The sequence below is a fragment of the Ranitomeya imitator genome, chromosome 5 (assembly GCF_032444005.1).
Source record: "Ranitomeya imitator isolate aRanImi1 chromosome 5, aRanImi1.pri, whole genome shotgun sequence".
In the NCBI taxonomy this organism is placed as follows: domain Eukaryota; kingdom Metazoa; phylum Chordata; class Amphibia; order Anura; family Dendrobatidae; genus Ranitomeya; species Ranitomeya imitator.
Genome location: NC_091286.1, coordinates 57,164,995 through 57,192,669, shown reverse-complemented (window position 1 = coordinate 57,192,669; position 27,675 = coordinate 57,164,995). Strand labels below are relative to the sequence as shown.

General features: G+C 43.1%; 1 protein-coding gene across 1 annotated transcript in view; it reads right to left on the bottom strand.

Moving 5' to 3' along the window:
* Positions 1 to 1,079: 1,079 nt before the first annotated feature.
* The window catches only part of LGALSL (galectin like), a 41,548-nt gene continuing 14,952 nt past the window's right edge, over positions 1,080 to 27,675 (bottom strand). The window contains exons 3-5 of the mRNA XM_069768707.1: positions 15,886 to 15,974; positions 12,416 to 12,593; positions 1,080 to 4,674 (exon numbers count right to left, since the gene is read on the bottom strand). Coding sequence (XP_069624808.1) covers positions 4,531 to 4,674; positions 12,416 to 12,593; positions 15,886 to 15,974 — 411 coding nt within the window. The 3' untranslated portion in view covers positions 1,080 to 4,530. The remainder of the gene's footprint in view (positions 4,675 to 12,415; positions 12,594 to 15,885; positions 15,975 to 27,675) is intronic.

Genomic DNA, 27,675 nt, shown 5'->3' with positions numbered 1-27,675 from the left:
AGAGACGTCCGGCTCGTCAAGCAAACATTGGAGAAGACGACCGATGAAGATGGAGGTTGGTAAATATATTACTAGGGGCTGGGAACATGCCTTACCGATACCACTTTGGAGATTAAATTAAAAAAACACGCTGAAGTGGTGCTTTAAAGATGGAGGTCATAACTTTTTTGTTTAACATAAATGAGGCTGATTTTTTTACTGGATGATTTTACTTTGTAGTAGTTACACTATACACATTAGTGTTTTTAGATTAATTTCCATTTTAGAGAAATGCAGAAAGAAAAACAATTTCGCATTTGGTATTGAGACAACACTTGCATTTGTAGCAATACCAAATTAGCGTTTACTGTTTTACATTTTGCATGTTTTTTTTAACATCATTTTATTAATTAGTTTTATTTTTTTTTAATTCTTCAGGTACATTTTTAATTTTTGATTATTAAGAAACAGCAAATATGATAAGGAAGACTTAGGTTACATTCTTACCAGGGCTGTGGAGTCGGTGAGCCAAACCTCCGACTCCTCAATTTCCATGACATTGACTCCACCAAAATGGGCTCTGACTCTGACTCCTCAATTTCCATGACATCGACTCCACCAAAATGGGTTCCGACTCCACAGCCCTAACTCTTACATCCATATGATATTCGGAGCAGGTCATAAATTTTGCGGATCATTAAAGTCTATGGGGATTTGTGAAGCACAGATAACACTAGGAAAACATTGTACTTAAGTTACATTCATTTTTCACTGATACGTTGGATGGGCGGCCCTGTTTTTAACATAGTTTTTTAATCGTTCCATTTACATTGTCTTGTGTACATTTGTTGTCACCTGACGTAATTTAATAAAATCATTACTTATTCACTATATATTTTGTATTTGGACATTATGGTCGGATTTTTCTCCTTTCCCTCTTTTCAGTGTGTTTTCCGCCTGTCCATGGGTCATACCTATGTCCAGGCTCTTGGTTGCAAGAATATTATTTCCATTATTTTAACTCATTAAATACCACATTTTTACCTTGCATCAAGAACATTCCCCAGCTCTTCTTTTCACAAGTAAACATTCTTCGTCGATTATCCCCATTTTAAGCGTTATTTTATTTTCAGAATAGACTTTTTGTGGAATCACTGTCAGAGAGATCTTAACAAATTACAAAAAATGGCAACATCGTCTGAATACTTGTGAGTTAGTACAAAAATTTAGAAAGCATGAAAATCACATTCTTCGAGCAGAATGACTAATCAAGTATATCCAAAATATCTATAAATATTTCCAGTACATGAGACGGCTTGATTGGTGATTGTATCATCGAAAACGTTTTACATTCAGTGTGTTCTGATTTTTTCATCCTAAAAAAAAGGGGAAATATTGCTTGCCGTTCTAATGCTACGTACATTGGATAACTAAGCAACAAAGGAAGCAACATAACGGTGTAGACAATATACTGTGCAAACAAACAATCTACATTCTATGCAAATACCCTGACAATATAGAAATATATTATTGTGCTATGCTAATTCACGTCAGTGCCAAAACAATTTTTTAACACAAAACCTTCTTTATTTGTATGCACGCCATTTTTTTTTTGCATTTAGTTTAATGTAACAAAGCACCACTACCCTGAAAATCGTGAGAAATACTCTTAGGTGTGTGACATATGGATGAGTTGAATGGAACAAATGAGTAACAACTGGATGATGTTGGCTCAGACGTAATAACGATGAGGAAGTATTGATGAGAAAACCCTGGTAAAATGGTTTACAGGCCTAAAAAATTGGGTTTGCTTTAAAAATAATATTTGAGCACAACTCAAAACCTCATAATTGCATCTAGATATCTTCTCTATCAGAGGACCCTCTGGTGATCAGCCGTGATCACCAATGTAAAGTATGGAAGCTGCACATTTCTCCTGCAGCGGCCACTGCTGGAGAGAGATGGTATAACACAGTGCGGAGTCATCCGAATAGGCAGGTAAATGATACACGGTCATGTCGAGTCCTCCAGAGAAGGAGGCGCTGTTTGCAGCAACTCTTTGTCTGGATAAGAAATGATGGTCACAAGTGAATAAAAAAAGTTTTGACTAAATTCATATCCCCTAAATACGACAACCCATTTTAAGCATCGTTTTATTATGCCAGTCAAGAAGCCTGAGAAATATGGAATTGTTTGGCTGGATCTTCACAATAAAGAGATGTTGGTCATCAGTGTTCTTCTTTCACTAAGAACATTGAATCCTGAGTGTAATGGGTTTCTTCAGGATTAGAAGAAAGTCAGTTGTGTCAGGTACTGAAGCCATTTCTTATAAATCTGAACAAACCCCTTACAAAATAGAACTAGAAGCCTTGACCTTGCTGATGATCCCTGGAGAACATCATCTCCACAGTGTAATAATTCTGTGAAACAACGACCCATATCTCACTTTTCGTTAACTCACAAGAGAAGTGATAAAGGTGCGGAAAAAGACACTGAAACTTCAAAGGGAATCTGTCAGTGTCGAGGATGCGATCTCTGCTCACTGTGAAATTAGCAGTGACTAAAGCCGCGCCGGCCCACCCCTATGACTGAAAGCCTAAGGCTGCCGGGAGGAATGAAGTTAATTACCTGGCAGCAGCTTCAGAATGCTATTATCCTGCAGATTGACCCCATAAATGCAGGGTAATAGCATTTTTTACATGACAGGATCCCTTTATCCATTGGATTTTCAGTGGATATTTGAAAATATTTGCAATTTGCACCTGCTCACATTGAAGGTAGATGTTTGCAAGTAGGAACCAAAAGGCTAAGACCGGTTTCACACAACCAACTTCCATGGTGTGAAGACAGACCGCTGATCTTAAAGGGAATTTGTCAGCAGTTTTTTTTGCTACCTCACCTGAGGGCAGCATAATGTATGAAAAGGGACCCTGATTCCAGCAATGTGTCACTTAGATTACTGGGTGCAGCGGTTCTGACACAATCAGAGCTTTTAGATTTAGCATGAAGCACAGCGGAGAACACTAACCCCGCCCACACCAGTCTCTCTGTATGTACAAAGTCCATAGACAGTGAGCTGCTTATTACAAGAGGAGAGGGTGTTGCCGAGCTAGTCCGCAGTGTTAATCTCTGAGTGATAAACCTTCACAGTTAGTAAACGACAGCACATACTTTGACAAGTGATACATCCCTGAATTCTGTGTTTGAGCCTCTATCATCTGCTATATTCAGATTACATAGCAAAAACCTGCTGACAGATTCCCTTTAACAACCTCATAAACATATATGAGACAGCTCAGGAGACCCCGGCCAGTCCTTACATTGACGTCTAAACATGAAGCGACCCTGGCCAGTCCTTACATTGACGTCTAAACATGAAGCGACCCCGGCCAGTCCTTACATTGACGTCTAAACATGAAGGATGAAAGTCAGATGTGTGAAACAAGCCTCAGTGCTCATTCACAAGTCACTTTTTCATGCACAAGTGATATCCATTTTTTTTTTTCACGGATCGCATTCGTACCCATGAAAGTCTATGGGGCTGTTCACAAGTCTGATTTTTTTTCCCTCAGATCGAGAGGTCCATGCAAAATCGCAGAGACGTATCTAATATTTATCCGAGTGTCGGATCAAAATCGTCAAATCAAGTCTATGAAAAATAATGGACAGTGCTCGGACGCCATCCGTTTTTCACTAACTGAAAGATGGGAAAAGGTTGAGAAACTGATGAATCTGTAACCAAATTCTGATGAAACTTGGTCTGTTTGTCTCGTATGTCAAAAAAACTGAGGTCTGAATGAGACCATATACTGGTTCAGATTGGAAAAAATGGCCTAAATTCTGTTTGAAGGCAAAATATATTGCTCTATGAGTCAACAATTGACAGCATACTAGTGATTTATCCAGCTGGCACATATGAGGAGTGCACCATTCCTGTGTATATATGCAAGTAATATAGTATTTGTGATACTTCATTAATCACATCCAGGTTTTTGCAGCAGAAGTAATGACATTTCTCTGTTTGGTTTCTCTGTTTGGTTCATTAAGAATGAATGTTACTACGATAACACTTTAAAATGAGTTAGAATTTCCAATAGGTTTTTTCATGGGGACATAGATACAATAGCTTTCAATTTAAACTAGAAACTTTTTTTTTTTTACTCGGCAAAAAAAGAACCCTAATGTGAGATTCATGTGTACATTCACAAGAACAATGTTCCCTTTATTGTCTGGCTTTATGGGTAACTATGAAGATGAAAAATGACTTCCAAAACACTATTTCAAGTAGAAGTAAAAAAAGAAAAATGTTAAAATAATGGAAAAAAAGGAACTGTTGTGTTATGGAAAGAGTAATCCGAGTCAATAAAATAAGATTTACAGGCAGCAATTTCTGATATGGCAAAAAAACAGAATGGCCAACGGTGGCAACGTAGTCCTGCAGTCCCATAGATATGATGCTAAGTCACTGCAGAGGGAGTGAACTCGGTCCCCTCACATGTGCCGGATTGTCTGCTCTCAGTCCACTGGTGACATCAGACCCTTAGTAAGGCCTCAACCAAGTTTGGTAAGCTGGAGATCTCCATTGATCTTAATAGTGTCAATAGAAGAAAGAAGTTCCACACGATGGTAAAAGTCAAAGAGCTGGTGTCCATCAACAAATAGCCTGAAACGTGGATGCTCGCAGAGGATTTCTACCTGCAAGAAAAAAAAATACATGAGTTAACAAAACGAGGTGCAGTGCAAAGTGAACAAAATGGAACATGACAGCTCCCCGATTGGTCCAAAAACCGGCAGCATGTCTATATTCTTATGTTAATACCCCGCCTAAAAAGCCCTTTGTACAATATAAGTGAGTGCAGTGTATGACAGAAAAATATATATATAAATCCATTTGCAACGTGCTAATTGTGTCAGACTAGTTGAGGCGGGCATCGATTTCTCCAGACTAGTCAAGGGGACGTTGGTTTCCCCAGACTAGTCGAGGGGGGCGATGGTCTCCCCAGACGAGTCGAAGAGGCGTTGGCTTCCCCAGACGAGTCGAGGTGGCGTCGGTTAACCAGACTAGTCAAGGGGACATTGGTTTCTCCAGACTAGTTGAGGGGGCGTCGGTTAACCAAACTAGTCGAGGGGACGTTGGTTCCCCAGACTAGTCGAGGGGGCGTTAGTTTCCCCAGACTAGTCGAGGGGGCATTGGTGTCCCCAGACTAATTGAAGGGGCGTTGGTTTCCCCAGAGTGGTCGAGGGGGCTTTGGTTTCCCCAGACTGGTCGAGGGGGCTTTGGTTTCCCCAGACTAGTCGAGGGGGTGTTGGTTTACTAGTCAAGCATGAGTTGGTTTCCCCAGACTACTCGAGGGGGCATTGGTTTCTCCAGACTAGTCGAGGGGGCATCTGTTTCCTCAGACTAGTCGAGAGGGCATTGGTTTCCCCAGACTAGTCAACGGGGCGTTGGTTTCCCCAAACTAGTTGAGGGCGCAATGGTTTCCCCAGACTACTAGAGGGGGTGTTGGTTTCCCCACACTGGTCGTCCCACGAATGATCATGAGGGACAACTAGTCGGTGACCATGATAACATGATCTGCAAGAGGCAGAGTCACCGCTGGTGTTACCTATGCCGCTTCTCGGCATCGTCGCTCCTCCGCTGCTCGCTCCGGGCGCCGCGGCTCCTGTCGCTCTGTCCCCGGGTCTGCCCCTGTCCGTCCTGCTCCTGCTCCTCGTAGCGCCGGATCCTGCTCTGTCGCAGCGCGCTCCCGGCGTTCCACTTCAGGGTCTGTGCGCTCCTGTGCTCCCTCTGCATTTCCGGTGTCTGGGTCCTCGGCTGGTGCGCTCTCTTTGCGCAGGCGCCCTAGCTTTCCTCAAGGACGCAGGCACAGAGTCTCCGTTACCTCTTCCTGAGGTCAATAGGTCAGTCTTCTCCTTAACCAATCCTGTCCCTGCCTCTACTATAAGAGGCAGGCTCTCCGGTTCCCTGGTACCAGATTGTTTTAGCTCTTTTGCTATTGCCTTTGGCTCTCCCAGGTTTTCCCTGCTTCGTGCTCTCCGTTTTCGTCTGTGGATTTGCCTTCCCTCTGTTCCTGCCCTCTTTTGGTTTTTGCCCCTTTTGCTTGCTGGTTTCTCCGCCTTTGTTGTTTAACCCTTCTTTGTTCTTTTGTTTTGTTCCTCAGCGTCCTCTTCGTCTCAGCTTCCAGTGTTCCAGCTTATCCAGCCTTCTCCTTCCCTTCTTCCTGGAGCCGTCCCTTCTGGTATCTTCACCGTGGGTAAGTGACCTCTGGGCCTGCCCCTAGCGGTCCCTGTATAGGGGTCGTTTTCCATCTTAGGTCGCTCGCCCAGGGGTAGGTCTCCCCACGGTCCAGAGGGTCCACTCTAGTTTCCTCTCGGAACGCTATAGTTGGCTCTGTACAAGTCTTTTGTCATTTCATGTCAGTGCACAATGAAGCCATGTGAACGTTCCCCAGCTTCATAGATGTATAGTGCCTGTCCGAGGAGCTCGTAGTAAATGTTCCTGGACATTTGCAGTGCGACTGTGAAGCCAGGGAACATACACCTGGCTTCACTGCGCATTGACATGTCATCTATAGATGACTTAGTACCCTGTCCCTGCTTCTATGAATTCATAGGATACGCAAGCTCAGCTGAGCCCTGGATGAACCAGAGAACTGCCTTGGTTGGAAACTAGTGAGCACCAGATAGAGATCAGAATGGGAGTGGTGATGATGAGTATAAGGGCTGGTGCAGACAACCAAAAACATCAGATCACAATTGGACTAACGTTACTCAATGAGGCAGTGTATATGACAAATATACATTGCAGGTGTTGGATGATGGGTGTAAGAGTCCCAAAAGCCCCCACCTGCTGTCATCGTTCTGACTTTAATATAACTGTGATCATTCTCCTCTGGTTGCGCCAATCACCGGCAGAGCAGGGGAGAATGATGAGAGCCGTCTTCAGCACCTGCCGCCGGGGAACAGCGCTTACTGTAGTGCTTCTTCCCCGGCGGCCGTCCGTGTAGTACTGATGCGGCACACGGGCGACACATGTTGCCACACATGTGCCGCAAGTATTACACACGGACACACGGTCATGGATATCTCCAGTACCGTTTCTCCAGTAACGGAAATATCAGGACGTGTGAAAGAAGCCTTAAGATGCATTTATAGTAGTTTTACACTTTCAAAAAATGCTTTTATACTTCTTACGTAATTACAAACGCAGCAGGTACTTATCCTCCATGTGGTCCAGCACCACCTGCTCCTGTTTCTTTGTATTGGATGCAGCGGTGATGTCATCACTACAGCCAATCACTGAGCTCAGCAAATCGCGCCTTCTCAATCGGCAAAGCAGCACTCAGTGATTGGCTGCAGAGGTCACATGCGCTGTAGTTTTGAAGTCAACGCTGCAGCCAGTACACTGAAACTGGAGCAGCAGTGGAGAGTAGTCTATGGACCTGGGGAAGGTGAGTACCTGCAGGGTTTGTAATTTTATGTGTATAAAAGCATTGGGGCCATGTGTTTTCAAAGTGGAAAATCCCTTTAATGTATGCACCAGGAAAGTAAATGTAGATTGCCGATGCAGTTTGGAAGTGGCCTTATAGGTACTTTTAAGTTGGCACAAAAATGTCTAAAAGTAACGAATGACAGGTTAGAATTTGTCCGTATTTTTTTCTTTTTCACTCCTCTTTTGTCCTGTCTTTAAGTAGCACTAATCGTGTAATTCTGGAAAATCCGCACTAAAAGAGCTTACATCCCACATGCTCTACGTCCTCTACATACGTGTTATAGATGTATAATGTAATATAGTACTGAAGCTCAGCAACTGATGACATCAGAAAGAATTTAGAATCCCTTCCCAACCAAATGCTTTTTAATTCTTTGCCACTTTTGTTTTTTTCTCCTTTTTTCCAAGATTCACAACTTTTTATTTATTCATCTACATAGGGCTTGTTTTTTGCAGGATGAGTTGTGGTTTTGTATGACCCCGTTCACTTTACCATATAAATGTACTAAAACACAGAAAAAAATTCCAAGAGTGGAGAAAAAATAACCATGCAAAGCTGAAAATGTTTTTGGGGGTTTAATTTGTATTTTTACGACGTTCATTATGCAGTAAAAATGACCTGGCAATAAGATTCTCCAGGTAGGTACGATTATTTGTAAAACTTTTCTTTTAAATTTTGGTGGTGAAAAAAAAATGTTAAAAAAAAAATTTGTTTGTTTCGCCCTTTTCTAAGACCCATAACATTTTTATTTTTAGATTTGGGTATTTATATATGTGTTTTGATCACGATTAATTGCATCTTTGGGGAGAGGTACGGTGTCGGAAAAAATGGAAATTCTGGCGTTTCCAATTTTCTTTGTTTTATGGAGTTTACTGTATGGGTTAAAAAAAATGTAAAGTTGATAAATCAGACCTTTTCTGATACAGCAATACAAAATATGTTTATTTTTAATGCCTATTTTTTGGGGAATTTTTGTATTTTTTTTTTTTTAAGTCTTCTTACTTGAACTTACGATCATCAGATTGTTTATTATATATATATATATACCGCAAGACAGGGGTCTTTCAGTATATAGCTAAAATGGCGGTCTCTTATGAAGCCCAGCCTTTGATTGAGCTTCAGAGGAATCTTCAGCAGACCCATGGGTTCCCCACAAGTGTTTCGAGGCAGGGAGCGCTGGGTGCCAAAAATGTTGGACCACCAGGACCGATCGCCTTAGACGCCGCTGTAACAGATTGATAGTTGCATTTAAGGTGTTAACAGCACCAATGGGAGATTAATTTAGATCCCTAAATCTCCTTTTTGTTGGAGTCCACACATCTCTTGTACTAGTAATAATCACCTAAGGGCACCGCAGACGTGCAGAGAGTCAAGTCTTCATGGACAGATGTTGATGGGGAAGGATGAATAGGGGGTTATTTAAACATATGTCTTGGGCACATGATTTTATGGCACATATGGGTATTACAGGTTCTCCTCCTCCTCTTGCCTTCCTCATAGACTCCTATGAATGTAGCTGCTCACCTAGGACCATATGACCACACCTGCCCATCAGATTCCTCCACTTCAAAAGTAATATGTGTAATATTTTTCTGACGAAGAAGCAGATGAACCGGTCTGGTTGCATGCTTCTACACCAGCAGCCATTTTTCAAATTTTTTTTATAAGTTATATTCTAAAAATACCTTTTTTAGGTAATGTGGAAGGCAGTCATTTAAAGGGAACCTGTCACATTGTGAATGCAGTCTGCATGGTATAGAGCAGGAGAAGCTGAGCAGAGTGACATATAAGTTTGTTGGAAAAGATTCAGTATAACTTGTATTTATTTACTGAAATCCCCAGTGTTTGTATATGAGTCCAGTGGGCGGTGCTATTCAGTGATTAAAGGGAACCTGTCAGCAGGATTGTGCACAGTAACCTACAGACAGTGTCAGGTCGGCGCCGCTATACTGATTACAATGATACCTGGTGATGAAATCCGTCTTGTGGTTGTTGTGTAATCTTTATTTTCAGTTTTGAGTTAATGATATGCTCGTGCTCCGGGGCTGCCTGTGGGGGGTCTTCATGGGGTGCTCTGATTAGGTGTTCATCAGTATGGCTTCTCACAGGTCACTGATCCCTGTGCACAATCCTGCTGCTTCCCCTTACCAGCTATCTCTTGTTGCAGTCATACAGGGAAGCCTGTCAATCACCGAATAGGACCGCCCACTGGACTCATGAGTGCAAAAAAACAGGAATTTCAATGAAAAAAAAATGTAAGTTTTACTGATAATTTTCCTATTGTATATCAATCTGATCAGCTCCTCCTGCTCTATTACATCCTCCCTCCAGATCAGACACCATGTTCAATATGACAGGTTCCCTTTAATTTCTATAATTCTATAATAAGAAAAGTGTTGCTGATTAGAACGACCCACACAGGTAGATTTCACTCTGCTCCAGAAGCGAGACTAAGCCTCTGGCAAAGAAATTGTCGGAAGAAGCTATTTCCATCTGCGATATTCCCCCTATTTATAAATGGTGGCAAGTAATTCATTAGAATGATGCCTTTATCTTGGAGATCTTAGTGACAGAACAATCCTCACAAGTATTGATAATTTACATTGAACGGAAAAAGTTGTTTTTTCTATCTCTTCACAAATATGGCCCGATTTGTCAAGACGATGTTTGACCTGTAAGGCTACATCCCCACCATGAGTATGTTGTGAGTTTTTGTGAAAATAGGGCTTGTTTAAATTTTGATACATATTTTGGAAACATTATTTTATTCACTTTTATTTTACTTTTTAGTCCCCTTAGGGGACCTGAACCTACAATCGTTGGACTAATCTATAATAACACAGTATTGCAGAATATAGGGAATTTGAGATTCTCTTATCAAGCTCAAACAGTGGTTGATCTTCAAATGAGGACCACTATGGAAGTTAAGGGGCCTTTAGCAGACCCCCGGCTCATCGGTTCCCTACAATCACGTCAAACATTGACAGTGGCATTTAAAGGGAACCTGTCACCCCGTTTTTTTAGTACGAGATAAAAATACTGTTAAATAGGGCCTGAGCTGTGCGTTACAATAGTGTATTTTGTGTACCCTGATTCCCCACCTATGCTGCCGAAATAACTTACCAAAGTCGCCGTTTTCGCCTGTCAATCAGGCTGGTCTGGTCAGATGGGCGTGGTGACAGCGCTGTTTCTTCCCCCAGATCTTGCATATATTTTCGTTGGTGGCGTAGTGGTTTGCGCATGCCCATCTTCTGAATCCACTGGGCAGGAGAAGAAAAAACGCGTGATCTGCGTTATTTCCCTGGTGATCTGTGGGGGCGGCCATCTTCCTGAGGCCGCGCGTGCGCATATGGAGTCCTCTGCTGCCCGGGGCTTCAGGAAAATGGCCACGGGATGCCGCGCGTGCGCAGATGGAGATCGCGGCGGCCATTTTCCTGAAGCCGAGATGCGAACTCGGCTTCATCTCTCCATCTGCGCACGTGCGGCATCCCGCGGCCATTTTCCTGAAGCCCCGGGCAGCAGAGGACTCCATATGCGCACGCGCGGCCTCAGGAAGATGGCCGCCCCCACAGATCACCAGGGAAATAGCGCAGATCGCGCGTTTTTTCTTTTCCTGCCCAGTGGATTCAGAAGATGGGCATGCGCAAACCACTACGCCACCAACGGAAAGAGATGCAAGATCTGGGGGAAGAAACAGCGATGTCGCCACGCCCATATGACCTGACCAGCCTGATTGACAGGCGAAAACGGCGACTTTGGTAAGTTATTTCGGCAGCATAGGTGGGGAATCAGGGTACACAAAATACACTATAGTAACGCACAGCTCAGGCCCTATTTAACAGTATTTTTATCTCGTACTGAAAAAACGGGGTGACAGGTTCCCTTTAAACAGTTAAACTGCAGGGATCGGAGCCATGTAACACAGCCGGCCTGGTATTAAGCCTGAGCTTGCTTCATGCTTTCCTTGGCAAACAATGACGAAAATATACCATTTTTATTCATTGAGTGATCGTGTATTACAAGAAACAATCATGGGAAATAATTGGCAGATAACCGGTGGCCATTGCGCTCGGCTGCAAGATGCAACTAATGATAGTGAATGTGGTTGCAAAGAAATTGAGCAGGGTGAGATTCCTACAGGCTGTTGTGTGACGGTAACTTGCAGGCAGGAATGTGACCATGTTTGCTACTATTAGTTGCACCGTAGTAATGCAAGGGTATTTGCGATCTTAAGTTTTGTGACTACAAGCTGCTGTGCAGCCCACAGGCTTACGGGTAAAAGAAATGAAAGTTCATTGGAAAGTATTTCCATGGAGCATGCAGGTATAAGATCTGTTAATGGCTGAAGCGTGCACAGATTTAAGGTATGGTCCGAAACTGAAATATATTTTAACCGCAGGCCTCTGCTTTTCCTACCGGCTGGGTATTCTTCTTACAACGAGAACTGACAGTGCGCTCTCTTGTTGGCTCGTTACTTCTGATCAGAGCCAGCGAGCGAGCGCATTGTCACTGTTCATATCGCACAGTCACAAGAATCTGCAGAGCCTACGTCGTAATTGACAACCGACGCGTGCTCAGTACGGCAAGGACTAGCTCAGTCCCTGAAACGGATGTCACCGATGATGCTTCGTTTCAGGAAGAGGGCAGAGGCTGTGGTCACTTACGCTGCTGACGACTTGTTTGACTCGCACAGCATGCACTGGGATTCTCAAATGAAGCATCATCAAGGAGGAAAAAAATAAATAAAGGAGTAAGATAGAGTAGTGAGGGAATGGTAGGGACTTATTAATTAAAATATATTGTCATACAAGCATTAAAGCCATTATGCTGACATACAGAATCAGCGTTTATATGGGAAGATCGTCAGCAGCAGTTTTATGTTTATGACTAGTTTAACAGAAAGTAAAAACCTTGCACCAGTCATATATGGTCTTATCCCTTACCCTGAATGGCTGGTCAGCAATAAATGGAAAATAAGGGATTGCAGATTCCTCCTCTCCCCACTCCCCAGACACACAGGCGTTCCTGAGCAGCTGCTTATCGGTGAATTCTGCTTTCATCTCTATGGCCACATCAGCCGGAGGATCTTCTGAGTCTCCACATGTTAACTGGATGTCAAAGCTGAAAAAGAAAAGGGAAAATGTTTAAAATTTAAAAAAAAAAAAAAAATTCTGATTGAATAAAACGAATGGGTTATCCTCTAATCCTTTACACCTCTACTGATCAGCAAAACATCTTACTTTTAGTAGCAGCTGTGCTCAGTATTTCAGCTCAGTCCCATTCACTTCTATGGAAGTAAGAAGTAATATCTGGCATAGCCGCTAAATAGAACTAAGGCACTGTGCCTGGTACATGGTGACGGGAACGTAACACTCCATTAGGCCAGTCTCACGTCCAGATAATTCCGGTACCGGAAAAATCGGTACCGGAATTATCCGTGTCCGTGCGCTTACGTTGAACATCAGTGTGGTACACGTGTGGCAGCCGTGTGCCGCCCGTGTGCCGACTAAGGACCACACGGACCGTGCAGAAGACAGCGCTAGAGTTAAGCGCTGTCCCCTGCGTGCGGTGCTGAAGCCGGTATTCATCCCTTCTTCCCAGCAGCGTTCGCTGGAAAGAAGGAATGAATAATCTTTTTTTTTTAAATTTATTTTTGCTTTTAAAATAAACTTGCCGGTAATCTGCCCCCTCCCACCCCCTGTGCGCCCGCCGGCATTAAAATACTTACCCAGCTCCCTCGGCGCTTACATCCTCTCAGCGTCGCAGCTCTTCCTGTATGAGCGGTGACGTGGTGCCACTTATTAAAGTAATGAATATGCGGCTCCACTCCTATGGGAGGTGGAGCCGCATATTCATCACTGTAATGTGCGGCACCACGTGACCGCTCATACAGGACAAGCAGCGAAGCTGAGAGGATGTAAGCGCCGAGGGAGCTGGGTAAGTATTTTAATGCCAGCGGGGGGGCGCACAGGGGGTGGGAGGGGGCAGATTACCGGCAACTTTATTTTAAAAACAAAAATAAATTAAAAAAAAAGATTATTCATTCCTTCTTTCCAGCAAACGCTGCTGGAGAGAAGAAATGAATGGGGCTTCAGCACCACACGCGGGGGTGTGGGGGGGAACATCGCTTACAGTAGCGCTGTCTCCTGCACGGCGGCACACGGACTGCACACGGACAACATCCGTGTGCGGTATGTGTTTTACACGGACCCATTGACTTTAATCGGTCCGTGTGATCCGTGCGCTCCCACGAACACTGACATGTCTCCGTGTTATCCAAACGGACACACGGTCCGTGAAAACACGCTGACATGTGCAGAGACACATTGATTTTAATGCGTGTACGTGAGTCAGTGTCTCCGGTACGTGAGGAAACTGTCACCTCACGTACCGGAGCCACTGACGTGTGAAACCGGCCTTAGGAGGAGTGCTGAGAGTCAGATCCACCGAGGTCTACTATGGATGGGATAGCCGAAAAATAGGCTACCAGTTATAAAGAAATGAAGATTTACACTAATGTGTAATGCTTGGTTTATTATTATTTTTATTTATTTTTTTCCTGGTAATGTTAAGGCAAATTCTGTAAAAGAAAATTAAAGAAACCTTAGGAATGAGCAGCATCTACTACTTGTGTAGTCTGATCACGCACCTCTCTAAGGCTGCCGTCACACTAGCAGTATTTGGTCAGTATTTTACATCAGTATTTGTAAGCCAAAACCAGGAGTGGGTGATAAATGCAGAAGTGGTGCATATGTTTCTATTATACTTTTCCTCTGATTGTTCAACTCCTGGTTTTGGCTTACAAATACTGATGTAAAATACTGACCAAATACTATAGTGTGATGGCAGCCTAAGGAGAAGCGTATGAGTATCACTGTTATCAACATGGCTTCTTCCCCAGGGGTGCACAGCCCAATGCAACGCACGCAGCGGCACGCTATTGCCCCACTGAAACATTTATAATGTGGAACCATTTTTCAACATTTTAAAATTTGTTTAGACATCCCATTACAAGTAAGACTTTACTCACACGTCAGTATTTTCCACGTACAAGATAAACGGACACATTATTTCGATCAGAGTTTGGTCCGAGTGTCAGTTTTTCCAATGAGAATTGTATGAGTATCACCGTTATCAACATGGCAAAAGTTTCTCCACCTTCTCCTATGTGGCAGTTTGTGAAAATCAGATCGCACTCGAATGTCATTAGAGTGCGGTCCAATTTTTTTTCACGGACCCATAGACCTCCATTGAGGATTTTGATTTGATGCTCAGATCAAAATTGGAATTTTTTTTTAGCTATTTTTCTGTGGACATGTGAATGGCTCCATAGACTATCATGGGTACAAGTGCTATGCGTGAAAACCAAAGAAGGCACTCGTACAAGAACATGTGAATAAGGGCATAGAGAAAGAAATTTATGCTGGATCAGATGATGGGAAACTTCTTCTATCTGAGTATATCTCCTATAGTAACAGCGCTGATTTCATACTGGCTCTTTACATAGTGCTGAAAGTGTCTGCAACCTTATATAAACTTATGTAGAACTACTGCCACTTCTAAGAAATGCCCTAAAAGTATTGCACTAGTGTGTGCACTGAACACCTGCCTCTTCCTTTGCTACTCTGTGGACTGTATACTGTGCCTAGCATTCAACTGAAAAGGACATTTGGAAAAGATGGTCTCAGAAAGTCACCATTGACTTTCTTCCCTAAGATTTACTTTTCAGAAAGATACCTGAAAAGTATGAAGGATACAAACTCATATACTAAATAAATACATAAAGGGTTTTCCCAAGTTCTATCTTCTGGAGCGCATCGCTCCCCTGGCTACCAGCTTCCTATTTGCCATGGAGAGGTGTGCTGCTGATGACTGATCGTTCACGCATTGACATGCTGCTGGCCCAAACTCTGCTCCCTCCCATGCTGCAAACAGAGGCTGAATAGCAATGAGCTTGTAAGTTCTGTGCTCATTGTCTAAAAGACAAGCCACTGCTGACCTACTGCAAAGGTGGCCGGTAAGCTAGCAACAAGCTGTCAAATATACAATTAAAATTCCCTTCATTCTAGAGAAGTGATAGCATTTTTAATAAAATGTAAATTGCACAGTACCTAATTTTACCCATTTAAGAGAGCGAGAAAACCCCTTTAATGGATTTATAAACAGATTTACTTTGGATTTGTTTCTTGTGGGAAAAAAAGGATGCACTTCAGCAAAATAATATATCCCTTTAACCATGTAACCGCTTGAGTTCTTTTTTTTCTCACTCACATACATACCAGGGAAATGGTGCTTTAATAAAAAGGGGCAGCCACTTGCAACCGCAATATCACACTAGTAAGTCCTGTCAATCACATCTCCCCGATACAGCAGGGACACATCAATAATAAGACTTGTGATAAAGGGTTCGCACCTCTCTGGGTTCATGCCCACGATTCCCATTATGAGGATCTTCTTTCCTGGTCTCATGCCGCCTTTTATGTGACCGCAGAAAGGAACTGTCTGAAATAATAATGAGTCGGATTAAAAAAAGGACATCAACATATACACTATATACACAGAGGATTTTGGAACCAATATCAGCATTCACACATTTATCACCTATCCTTTGGTAAAAATATTGTCTGTGGGACAAAGCCTTTGCGTTGCATGTACACGGGCTAATTTCCTGCCACAACCAGCATCAATCGGTGATAGAAGTCAATCGGCGCTTATGTAAAGGCCCTTTTAATAAGGGAATGAACATATACACTGCGATGTAAAAACAAATGGCTGTGCATATATTCAGTCTTTTTGCTTTTATTTTAATTACTGCAATGTGACTAGATGGTTAAATGAAGTGACCCGACTGTTCTTCACTATTCTATATACAGTACAGACCAAAAGTTTGGACACACCTTCTCATTTAAAGATTTTTCTGTATTTTCTTGACTATGAAAATTGTACATTCTCACTGAAGGCATCGAAACTATGAATTAACACATGTGGAATTATATACTTAACAAAAAAGTGTGAAACAACTGAAATTATGTCTTATATTCTAGGTTCTTCATAGTAGCCACCTTTTGCTTTGATGACTGCTTTGCACACTCTTGGCATTCTCTTGATGAGCTTCAAGAGGTAATCACCAGGAATGGTCTTCCAACAATCTTGAAGGAGTTCCCAGAGATGCTTAGCACTTGTTGGCCCTTTTGCCTTCACTCTGCGGTCCAGCTCATCCCAAACCATCTTGATTGGGTTCAGGTCTGGTGACTGTGGAGGCCAGGTCATCTGGTGTAGCACCCATCACTCTTCTTCTTGGTCAAATAGCCCTTACACAGCCTGGAGGTGTGTTTGGGGTCATTGTCCTGTCGAAAAATAAATTATGGTCCAACTAAACGCAAACCGGATGGAATAGCATGCCGCTACAAGATGCTGTGGTAGCCATGCTGGTTCAGTATGCCTTCAATTTTGAATAAATCCCCAACAGTGTCACAAGCAAAGCACCCCCACACCATCACACCTCCTCCTCCATGCTTCACGGTGGGAACCAGGCATGTAGAGTCCACCCGGTCACCTTTTTTGTGTCGCACAAAGACACGGTGGTTGGAACCAAAGATCTCAAATTTGGACTCATCAGACCAAAGCACAGATTTCCACTGGTCTAATGTCCATTCTTTGTGTTCTTTAGCCCAAACAATTCTCTTCTGCTTGTTGCCTGTCCTTAGAAGTGGTTTCCTAGCAGCTATTTTACCATGAAGGCCTGCTGCACAAAGTCTCCTCTTAACAGTTGTTGTAGAGATGTGTCTGCTGCTAGAACTCTGTGTGGCATTGACCTGGTCTCTAATCTGAGCTGCGGTTAACCTGTGATTTCTGAGGCTGGTGACTCGAATAAACTTATCCTCAGAAGCAGAGGTGACTCTTGGTCTTCCTTTCCTGGGGCAGTCCTCATGTGAGCCAGTTTCTTTGTAGCACTTGATGGTTTATGCCACTGCACTTGGGGAAACTTTCAAAGTTTTCCCAATTTTTTGGACTGACTGATCTTCATTTCTTAAAGTAATGATGGCCACTCGTTTTTCTTTACTTAGCTGCTTTTTTCTTAATACAAATTCTAACAGTCTATTCAGTAGGACTATCAGCTGTGTATCCACCAGACTTCTGCACAACACAACTGATTGTCCCAACACCATTTCTAAGGCAAGACTTGAAGCTCATCAAGAGAATGCCAAGAGTGTGCAAAGCAGTCATCAAAGCAAAAGGTGGCTACTTTGAAGAACCTAGAATATAAGACATAATTTCAGTTGTTTCACACTTTTTTGTTAAGTATATAATTCCACATGTGTTAATTCATAGTTTTGATGCCTTCAATGTGAATGTACAATTTTCATAGTCATGAAAATACAAAAAAATCTTTAAATGGGAAGGTGTGTCCAAACTTTTGGTCTGTACTGTATATTCTAAAAAAAATTAAAAAACAAAACTCCAACGGCACAGCCGTCACGAAGAAACATAAGAGATGCTGAAAAAGACACTTCAGGAAAAACACACCGTTTTCATGAAACGTTTTCTGCTTAAAAAACTTGGCCGGTTCGAGCGAGCGTAAAAGATGCCGTATGCACATACCTTTAGTCATACCTCATCGACCTTTATTCTATATTGACTTTTAGGATTACTACTTCCTATAGGTGGTGCTAGAGTTCAAGTCCTCATCCTGTTTGAAGAGTCAATTTGCATATTTCCCATAGGAGCATTGCAGGGCTTGAATGTCTCCTCACCTTGGCATGTCAAGCTTGATGTCATTCTTGGCAAGGAGAAATATTACTAATTTGATTCCTTTCAGACGGCTCTCACACAGCCAAACCAGATCTCACACTTTGCACTGATAAGGGACATAACCCTGAAATAAAGTGTCTGCATATTCAGATTTGGGACTTTATCCTAAGTCATGTGACCAGGCTCGTTGGAGAGTCGATACTGACTTTTAGGACTGCTCCTATAGGTGGCTGTAGAGTTCTAGTCCTATTCCTCTCTGAAGAGGCAATTTGCACAAACCTTTAGGGCTCATTCACGTGTCCATGGATCTCGGTCCAATCTCAGACTGCAAAGCATGGACTGGCCGCGGCTCTCCCGACCTGAGCTTCATATATTTCTATAAGGCTGTCACACTCGGATCGTGAGACCCGTGGCCAGTCCATGCATCAGCGGTTCGTGCTCAGGTCGATTAGCGCGGACGTCTGAATGAGCCCTAGGCTGCAGAAAAAAATGTCATCAGCTGATGAGCAATGTGGACTGCCTTTTGCCTGGTAGACCTGCTGCCATGTTCACATGGACCAATACAATGGAACAAGTTCTCTTGCAAATGCAATTTTGCTGGATTATTGACCTGCGTAAAAGACCTTCACATTGGATACTGTGAAATACAAAAGGAAGATTTATAATTTTCCTTCCTGATGGATTCACTTCTGGCATCCGGAACTGCAGCACTGCATGCGTGATTCCAATTTTACCAGCAAAGCATTACAGAAACAATCAGGACTGGATTTCTTACAGTGTAGACAAGGAAGGATACCAGAGTCCTGTGGCTACAGACACGCCAGAGCACAACCAGTGTACTGTGCTGAGCATCAAATAATTGGAGGGGCCATTCCGGAATAACCGGCGCAGCTTCCGCTTATAATTATAGGTGTACAGCAGGTATAATTATATATATATAGACATTCCAGCATTGGGGATCTGGAGTTTTTTTTACTCTTCCTAAGAGCACATAAATGTAAAAAAGCTAGTGCTTGTTTATAGGTTTCATAGAAAACATTGGTGTAATAATATAGCTGACAATGGGTCATGACCTCATCCTCTCGGCCAGTGTTACCTCGCCATGTACTATGTTCTGGCCCTTGTGAATCGTCAGACCCCCAGCGATCATACATTTGTATGTATACAATATATCCTGTGACTTGGGCTTATAGATAGTTAATACACAGTGGCATGTAAAAGTTTGAGCATCATCTTCTCCTTCCTGTAGAATCGCTTTGCCCTGATGTCAGCATGCTGTAACCTCTGTGCCAGTTCCTGTCCTCTCTGTTTCCGCTTCGGCGTTTTTGTTTCTGGCAACGCCAGACCTAAATCAGGGAGCTATGGGATTAATCCTTGCCTGGAGTTAATTACTCCTGAGGCCGGCGTCACACTATAAAGTTTTACGGACATATGAGAGGCGCAAAAACTACGCATTGCACACGGACCAATGATTCTCTATGGGGCAGCGCCTATCTGCCGTATATTTCTCTGCCGTATTTTACAGGCGTAGAAAATCGCAGCATGCTGCATTGGTCAGCGTATTGCGCAAAAAATACGCCAATGAAAGTCTATGGGGTGAGAAAAATACGGATTACACATGGACCAACAGTGTGACTTGCGAGAAATAGGCAGCGGTGTTCTATAGAAAAGCCGGCAATTCAGTGCGGTGTACAGTAAAATCATACTGACAGGATAGAATAGAATAGCTAAGATAAATGTCTACACATAGTATAGGGATGTATATATATATATATATATATATATATATATATATATATACATATATATATATATATATATGTATATATATATGTCAGTGAGACACATATATATATACAGTATACATATATATTTATATTTAATACGGAGCTAGATAGCATAAAAGCCGGTAATTCAATTGTTGACTTTTGTTATCTCCTTCTCAAACCCGACATGATATGAGACATGGTTTACATACAGCAAACCATTTCATATCCCTAATTTTTTTGAATATTCCTCACTACTAATGTTATTAGTGTCTGTATGCAAAATTTGATGGCTCTAGTTGCTAAAATAAAGGGTTAAATCTCGGAAAAAAACTGGCGTGGGCTCCCGCGCAATTTTCTCTGCCAGAGTAGTAAAGCCAGTGACTGAGGGCAGATATTAATAGCCTAGAGAGGGACCATGGTTATTGCCCCCCCCCCTGGCTAAAAACATCTGCCCCCATAAAAGGCACAACTGTAAGATGCGCCTATTCTGGCACTTAGCCTCTTTCTTCCCACTCCCGAGTAGCGATGGGATATGGGGTAATAAGGGGTTAATGTCACCTTGCTAATGTAAGGTGACATTATGCCTGGTTAATAATGGAGAGATGTCAATAAGACACCTATCCATTATTAATCCAATAGTAGTAAAGGGTTAATAATACACACACATTATGAATAAAGTATTTAAATGAAATAAATACACACATGGGGTTTTAAAATCTTTATTGTACACTTAATCCACCTGAAGACCCTCGCTCTGTAAAAAAAATAACATAAAAAAGCAACAATATCCCATACCTTTCCGGCGACCAGTTATGCCCCACGCTGTAAATCCTTCTGAAGGGGTTAAATAAATTTACAATCAGGAGCCTGCTAATGCAGATGTTGCTCCTGGCTGTAAAAACTGGGGAATGAATGGAATGCAGGGGAACTTAGCATTGTAGACTTGCGGTGATGCGCGCTCTGCTGGCATAAACTCATATGAACTCTAGCGTCGGAAAATATTCAGAAAAATTCCCATGCTACCATTTTGGAATTATATGTGACGTTTTGATCGTTATTATTTCTATTTTTTGTGATGGTGTTGTGAATGAAAATTAAACAATTCTTGCATTTCAATTTTGGCTCTTTACTAAGTGTGCCATCTGGGTTAATCAATTTTATATTTTGATAGATCAGACTTTTACGGATGCAGCAGTATCAAACATACTTCTTGTTATTCATTTTTAAACTGGGAAAAGTAGGGTGATTTGCATTTTGATATTGTAGAGAAAAATTGTAAAATCCATAAAGACATCTCCAGGGAGGAGACATATAACCCTGAAATTGAACATACAGGATTAATTAAAACTGGGGGAGTGAGAAAGAGCTGACATTTCAACCCTCATTGAAGTAGGAACTCCTACCATGAACAGGCAATTACAATAAGGGATCTCTGAGAATCAGCAACCAAATCTAGGATTCGTATACCCAGAAGCGGAGAAATAAAATTCCCTTTGCAAGAGCTTCCTCTGTTCAAAGGAATTAGCTCAGACACGCTGGAGCCAGTGGTCAATGATGAATATTGGGGTTTGCATCTATCCGATATTTCTGAGAGATATATTTTCGGTGTCATATCGAGGTGACAAACATAATGCATTTACTCACATCTCTGTAAGGCCAGCCTAACAAATCCAAATTAATATCGGTCAGATGGATGATGCTAGCGATGGCATGTTTCAACTCTATAGAAAGATGAAATCGTGATAGGAAATATGATAACAATATCTCCCACCTGAGACCTCCAGGGGTGAAGATATCCTGGAAGTTGGGGATCTCATAATCTTCTAAAGATCTAGCACATCCCAAAGCCAGCCCCCCCCATATGTGCTCACCAAAGGGAGGTATGTGGGAGTAACCTTGATCTAATATAAATGAGAGTTTGGGTTTGTGTAATTTGTCAGTCCTGGAAGAAACCGGTTCCTGTGATTCTGTCCGTTATTCTAAGGAGTGCTTTCCTCCACTAAGCATTGAGCCATTTCCGTGACACAGGTTTAGTGCTCTTCTTTTGTTATCCCTTCCGTTTTATGTGATTGTACATACGTATTGTTTTGTTCCCAGTTTATAAAATCTTTGCATATTTTTATAAACAGTTGTGTCAAAAAGTGTTTGCCCCCAGAAATCGGCTGTGCAATACAGCTGGCATCTGCCAAGTATGGTATGGGCCATACTCTATAAATGGGGAGCTGACATGGGGTGTACTATTATGTCCTACGCCAGGAAAGGGTTATACAATAGCTTATTTTCTGAGGACACTTTTTCCTTAATACAGAACTTCAGCAGACATAGATGGATTTTGGACGATACACAGCTTATCGACAAGTTCCAGTTTAGATACAAGAAGGAAAGAAAGGACAGTAGAAAATCTGGATCCAATTAAATCAATATTTTTACAATTGCAATATAGAAAATGATCCCTGGAGTCTCTTTATCTGCCATAGGCAACAGCAAAGATTTTCTTTCTAATGAACCACAACATGTTTTTGAAGTAAATGCAAAGTGTAATTGGTGTCCCCAGCACATCGTTCACGCTGCATTATATATTCTTCAGATCTTTGCATGCTCAGAATTTACTTAGCGTCTCACAGAGTGGTTGCTCCACAGTCCTGGATGTGTGCTACTTACACAGTGGCAGGCTCTGTTCACATCATGCCATGTGTCACGGATATGGGGCTATTCTATATTCAGGTCTGGCAATTTCTCATATACAGTCATGGCCGAAAGTGTTCGTACCTTTGAAATTGTTCCAAAAAATGAAGTATTTCTCTCAGAAAATTTTGCAATTACACAATGTTTGTTATACACATATTTATTTCATTTATGTGAATTGGAATAACAAAAAAAAACAGAGAAAAAAGGCAAATGGGACATAATTTCACACAAGTCTCCAAAAATTGGCAGGACAAAATTGTTGGCACCCTCAAATTAATATTTGGTTGCACACCCTTTGGCATAAATAACTGCAATCGTTCATTTCCTATAACCATCATCAAGCTTCTTACACCTCAGCTGGAATTTTGGACCACACTTTTGTAAACTGCTCCCGGTCTTTCATATTTGAAGGCTGCCTTCTCTCAACAACAATGGGATTTAGATCCGGACTTCTTCTGGGTGCTTCTTGAAGTATGTTTGTGGTCATTGTCATTCTGGAAGACACCACAGCTTTCTGACACTGGCCAATAAATTGCAACCCAAAATCCTTTGGTAATCTTCAGATTTCATGATGCCTTGCACACAGTTAAGTCACCCAGTTCCAGAAGCAGCAAAACAACCCCAAAACATCTTTGCACCTCCACCATATTTGACTGTAGGTACTGTTATGACCTGGTGGTTAGGACCACCCGACCTGATAGTTAAACTCATACAGGACGAGCTCTGGGATGTGGGAGCTCTGCTGACCGCAAGCCCTAATCCTATCACACACACTAAAAATAGCCGTGGAGCGCTCCTGACGCTCCCTAGGTGCCTCGTCACAGCCTCAGAGCTAGCTAGCCCTAGAGATAGAAAATAAAGCCTACCTTGCCTCAGAGAAATTCCCCAAAGCAATAGGCAGCCCCCCACATATAATGACTGTGAGAAAAGATGAAAGTCACAAACGCAGAAATGAAATAGGTTTCAGCAAAGAGAGGCCAGACTTACTAAATAGACAGAGGATAGGAAAGGAATCTTTGCGGTCAGCACAAAAACCTACAAAAGACCACGCAGAGTGTGCAAAAAAGACCTCCGCACCGACTCATGGTGCAGGGGGGGGGGGACCACTCTGCATCCCGGGGCTTCCAGCTAGCAAGACAAAATCAGGATAACCAGCTGGACAAAGAAACAATGAGCAAAAATAACAATAAGGAACTTAGCTTCTGCAGGAGAAGAAAGGTCACCAGGCAGATCCAGGAGCGAACTGAACCAATGCTAAAACATTGACAGCTGGCATGGAGTAACGATCTGAGTGGAGTTAAATAGAGAAGCCAACCAAAGGATAAACCACGTCACCTGTGTAAGGAACCTCAGAAGCAGCAGCTTCACTCATAGCCACCAGAGGGAGCCCATAGACAGAACTCGCCGAAGTACCATTCACGACCACAGGAGGGAGTTCAACAACAGAATTCACAACAGTACCCCCCCCCCTTGAGGAGGGGTCACCGAACCCTCACCAGAGCCCCCAGGCCGATCAGGATGAGCCAAATGAAAGGCATGAACAAGATCGGCAGCATGAACATCAGAGGCAAAAACCCAGGAATTATCTTCTTGACCATAACCCTTCCACTTGACCAGGTACTGGAGTTTCCGTCTCGAAACACGAGAATCCAAAATCCTCTCCACCACATACTCCAACTCCCCCTCGACCAACACCGGGGCAGGAGGATCAACGGAGGGAACCATAGGCGCCACGTATCTCCGCAACAACGACCTATGGAACACATTATGGATGGCAAAAGAAGCTGGAAGGTCCAAACGAAATGACACAGGATTAAGAACCTCAGAAATCTTATATGGTCCAATGAAACGAGGCTTAAACTTAGGAGAGGAAACCTTCATAGGAACGTGATGAGATGACAACCAAACCAAATCCCCAACACGAAGTCGGGGACCAACACAACGCCGGCGGTTAGCGAAACGTTGAGCCTTCTCCTGGGACAATGTGAAATTGTCCACCACATGAGTCCAAATCTGCTGCAACCTGTCCACCACCGCATCCACACCAGGACAGTCCGAAGGCTCAACCTGCCCTGAAGAGAAACGAGGATGGAAACCAGAATTGCAGAAAAAAGGAGAAACTAAAGTAGCCGAGCTGGCCCGATTATTAAGGGCGAACTCAGCCAAAGGCAAGAAGGACACCCAATCATCCTGATCAGCAGAAACAAAGCATCTCAGATATGTCTCCAAAGTCTGATTAGTTCGTTCGGTTTGGCCATTAGTCTGAGGATGGAAAGCCGAAGAAAAAGACAAATCAATGCCCATCTTAGCGCAAAAGGACCGCCAAAACCTCGAAACAAACTGGGAACCTCTGTCCGAGACGATGTTCTCCGGAATGCCATGCAAACGAACCACATGCTGGAAAAACAATGGCACCAAATCAGAGGAGGAAGGCAGTTTAGATAAGGGTACCAAATGGACCATCTTAGAGAAGCGATCACAAACCACCCAAATGACCGACATCTTTTGAGAAACAGGGAAATCAGAAATAAAATCCATGGAAATATGCGTCCAGGGCCTCTTCGGAATCGGCAAGGGCAAAAGCAACCCACTGGCACGAGAACAGCAGGGCTTAGCCCGAGCACAAATCCCACAGGACTGCACAAAAGAACGCACATCCCGTGACAAAGAAGGCCACCAAAAAGATCTAGCCACCAAATCTCTGGTACCAAAGATTCCAGGATGACCAGCCAATACTGAACAATGAATCTCCGAGATAACTCTACCAGTCCATCTATCAGGGACAAACAGTTTCTCCGTAGGACAACGGTCAGGTCTATCAGCCTGAAACTTTTGCAGCACACGCCGCAAATCAGGGGAAATGGCAGACAAAATTACCCCTTCTTTAAGAATACCCGCCGGCTCCGGAACACCCGGAGAGTCAGGCACAAAACTCCTTGACAGGGCATCAGCCTTCACATTCTTAGATCCCGGAAGGTATGAAACCACAAAATCAAAACGGGAGAAAAAGAGCGACCATCGAGCCTGTCTAGTATTCAACCGTTTGGCAGACTCGAGATAAGTCAAATTCTTGTGATCCGTCAAGACCACCACGCGATGTTTAGCTCCTTCAAGCCAATGTCGCCACTCCTCAAATGCCCACTTCATGGCCAACAACTCCCAATTGCCCACATCATAATTGCGCTCAGCAGGCGAGAATTTTCTAGAAAAGAAGGCACAGGGTTTCATCACCGAGCCATCAGAACTTCTTTGCGACAAAACAGCCCCTGCTCCAATTTCAGAAGCATCAACCTCCACCTGAAAAGGGAGCGAAACATCTGGCTGGCACAACACAGCGGCAGAAGCAAAACGACGCTTCAACTCCTGAAAAGCTGCTACAGCCGCAGAAGACCAATTGACCCCATCAGCACCCTTCTTGGTCAAATTAGTCAACGGTTTAGCAATACTGGAAAAGTTAGCGATGAAGCGACGATAAAAATTAGCAAAGCCCAGGAACTTCTGCAAGCTCTTCACAGATGTCGGCTGAGTCCAATCGTAAATGGCCTGAACTTTAACAGGGACCATCTCGATAGTAGAAGGGGAAAAAATTAAACCCAAAAATGAAACCTTCTGAACTCCAAAGAGACACTTTGACCCCTTCACAAACAAGGAATTCGCACGAAGGACCTGGAACACCATTCTGACCTGCTTCACATGAGACTCCCAATCATCCGAAAAGACCAAAATGTCATCCAAATATACAATCATAAATCTATCCAGGTACTCTCGGAAGATGTCATGCATAAAGGACTGAAACACAGATGGAGCATTAGAAAGCCCGAATGGCATAACCAGGTACTCAAAATGGCCCTCGGGCGTATTAAATGCTGTTTTTCATTCATCACCCTGTTTAATTCGCACAAGATTATACGCCCCTCGAAGATCTATCTTGGTGAACCAACTAGCCCCCTTAATCCGAGCAAATAAATCAGACAGCAGCGGCAAAGGATACTGAAATTTGACTGTGATCTTATTAAGAAGGCGGTAATCAATACAAGGTCTCAAAGAACCATCCTTCTTGGCCACAAAAAAGAACCCTGCTCCCAATGGTGACGACGACGGACGAATATGACCCTTCTCTAAGGATTCCTTTATATAACTCCGCATAGCGGCGTGCTCTGGCACAGATAAATTAAACAGACGGCCCTTAGGAAACTTACTACCAGGAATCAAATTAATAGCACAGTCGCAATCCCTATGAGGAGGTAGAGCACCAGATTTGGGCTCTTCAAATACATCCCGGTAATCTGATAAAAACTCAGGGACTTCAGAAGGAGTGGAAGGCGAAATTGACAGCAATGGAACATCACCATGTACCCCCTGACAACCCCAGCTGGACACAGACATAGATTTCCAATCCAACACTGGATTATGGACCTGTAGCCATGGCAACCCCAAAACGACCACATCATGCAGATTATGCAACACCAAAAAGCGAATATCCTCCTGATGTGCAGGAGCCATGCACATGGTCAATTGAGTCCAGTACTGAGGCTTATTCTTGGCCAAAGGCGTAGCATCAATTCCTCTCAATGGAATAGGATACTGCAAGGGCTCCAAGAAAAAACCACAGCGCCTGGCAAACTCCAAGTCCATCAAATTCAGGGCAGCGCCTGAATCCACAAATGCCATTACAGAATAGGACGACAGAGAGCAAATCAGAGTAACGGACAAAAGAAATTTAGACTGTACCGTACCAATGGTGGCAGACCTAGCAAACCGCTTAGTGCGCTTAGGACAATCGGAGATAGCATGAGTGGATTCACCACAGTAAAAACACAGGCCATTCCGACGTTTGTGTTCTTGCCGTTCAGCTCTAGTCAAAGTCCTATCACATTGCATAGGCTCAGGCCTATGCTCAGAGAATACCGCCAGATGGTGCACAGCTTTGCGCTCACGCATGCGCCGATCGATCTGAATGGCCAAGGACATAGACTCATTCAGACCAGCAGGCG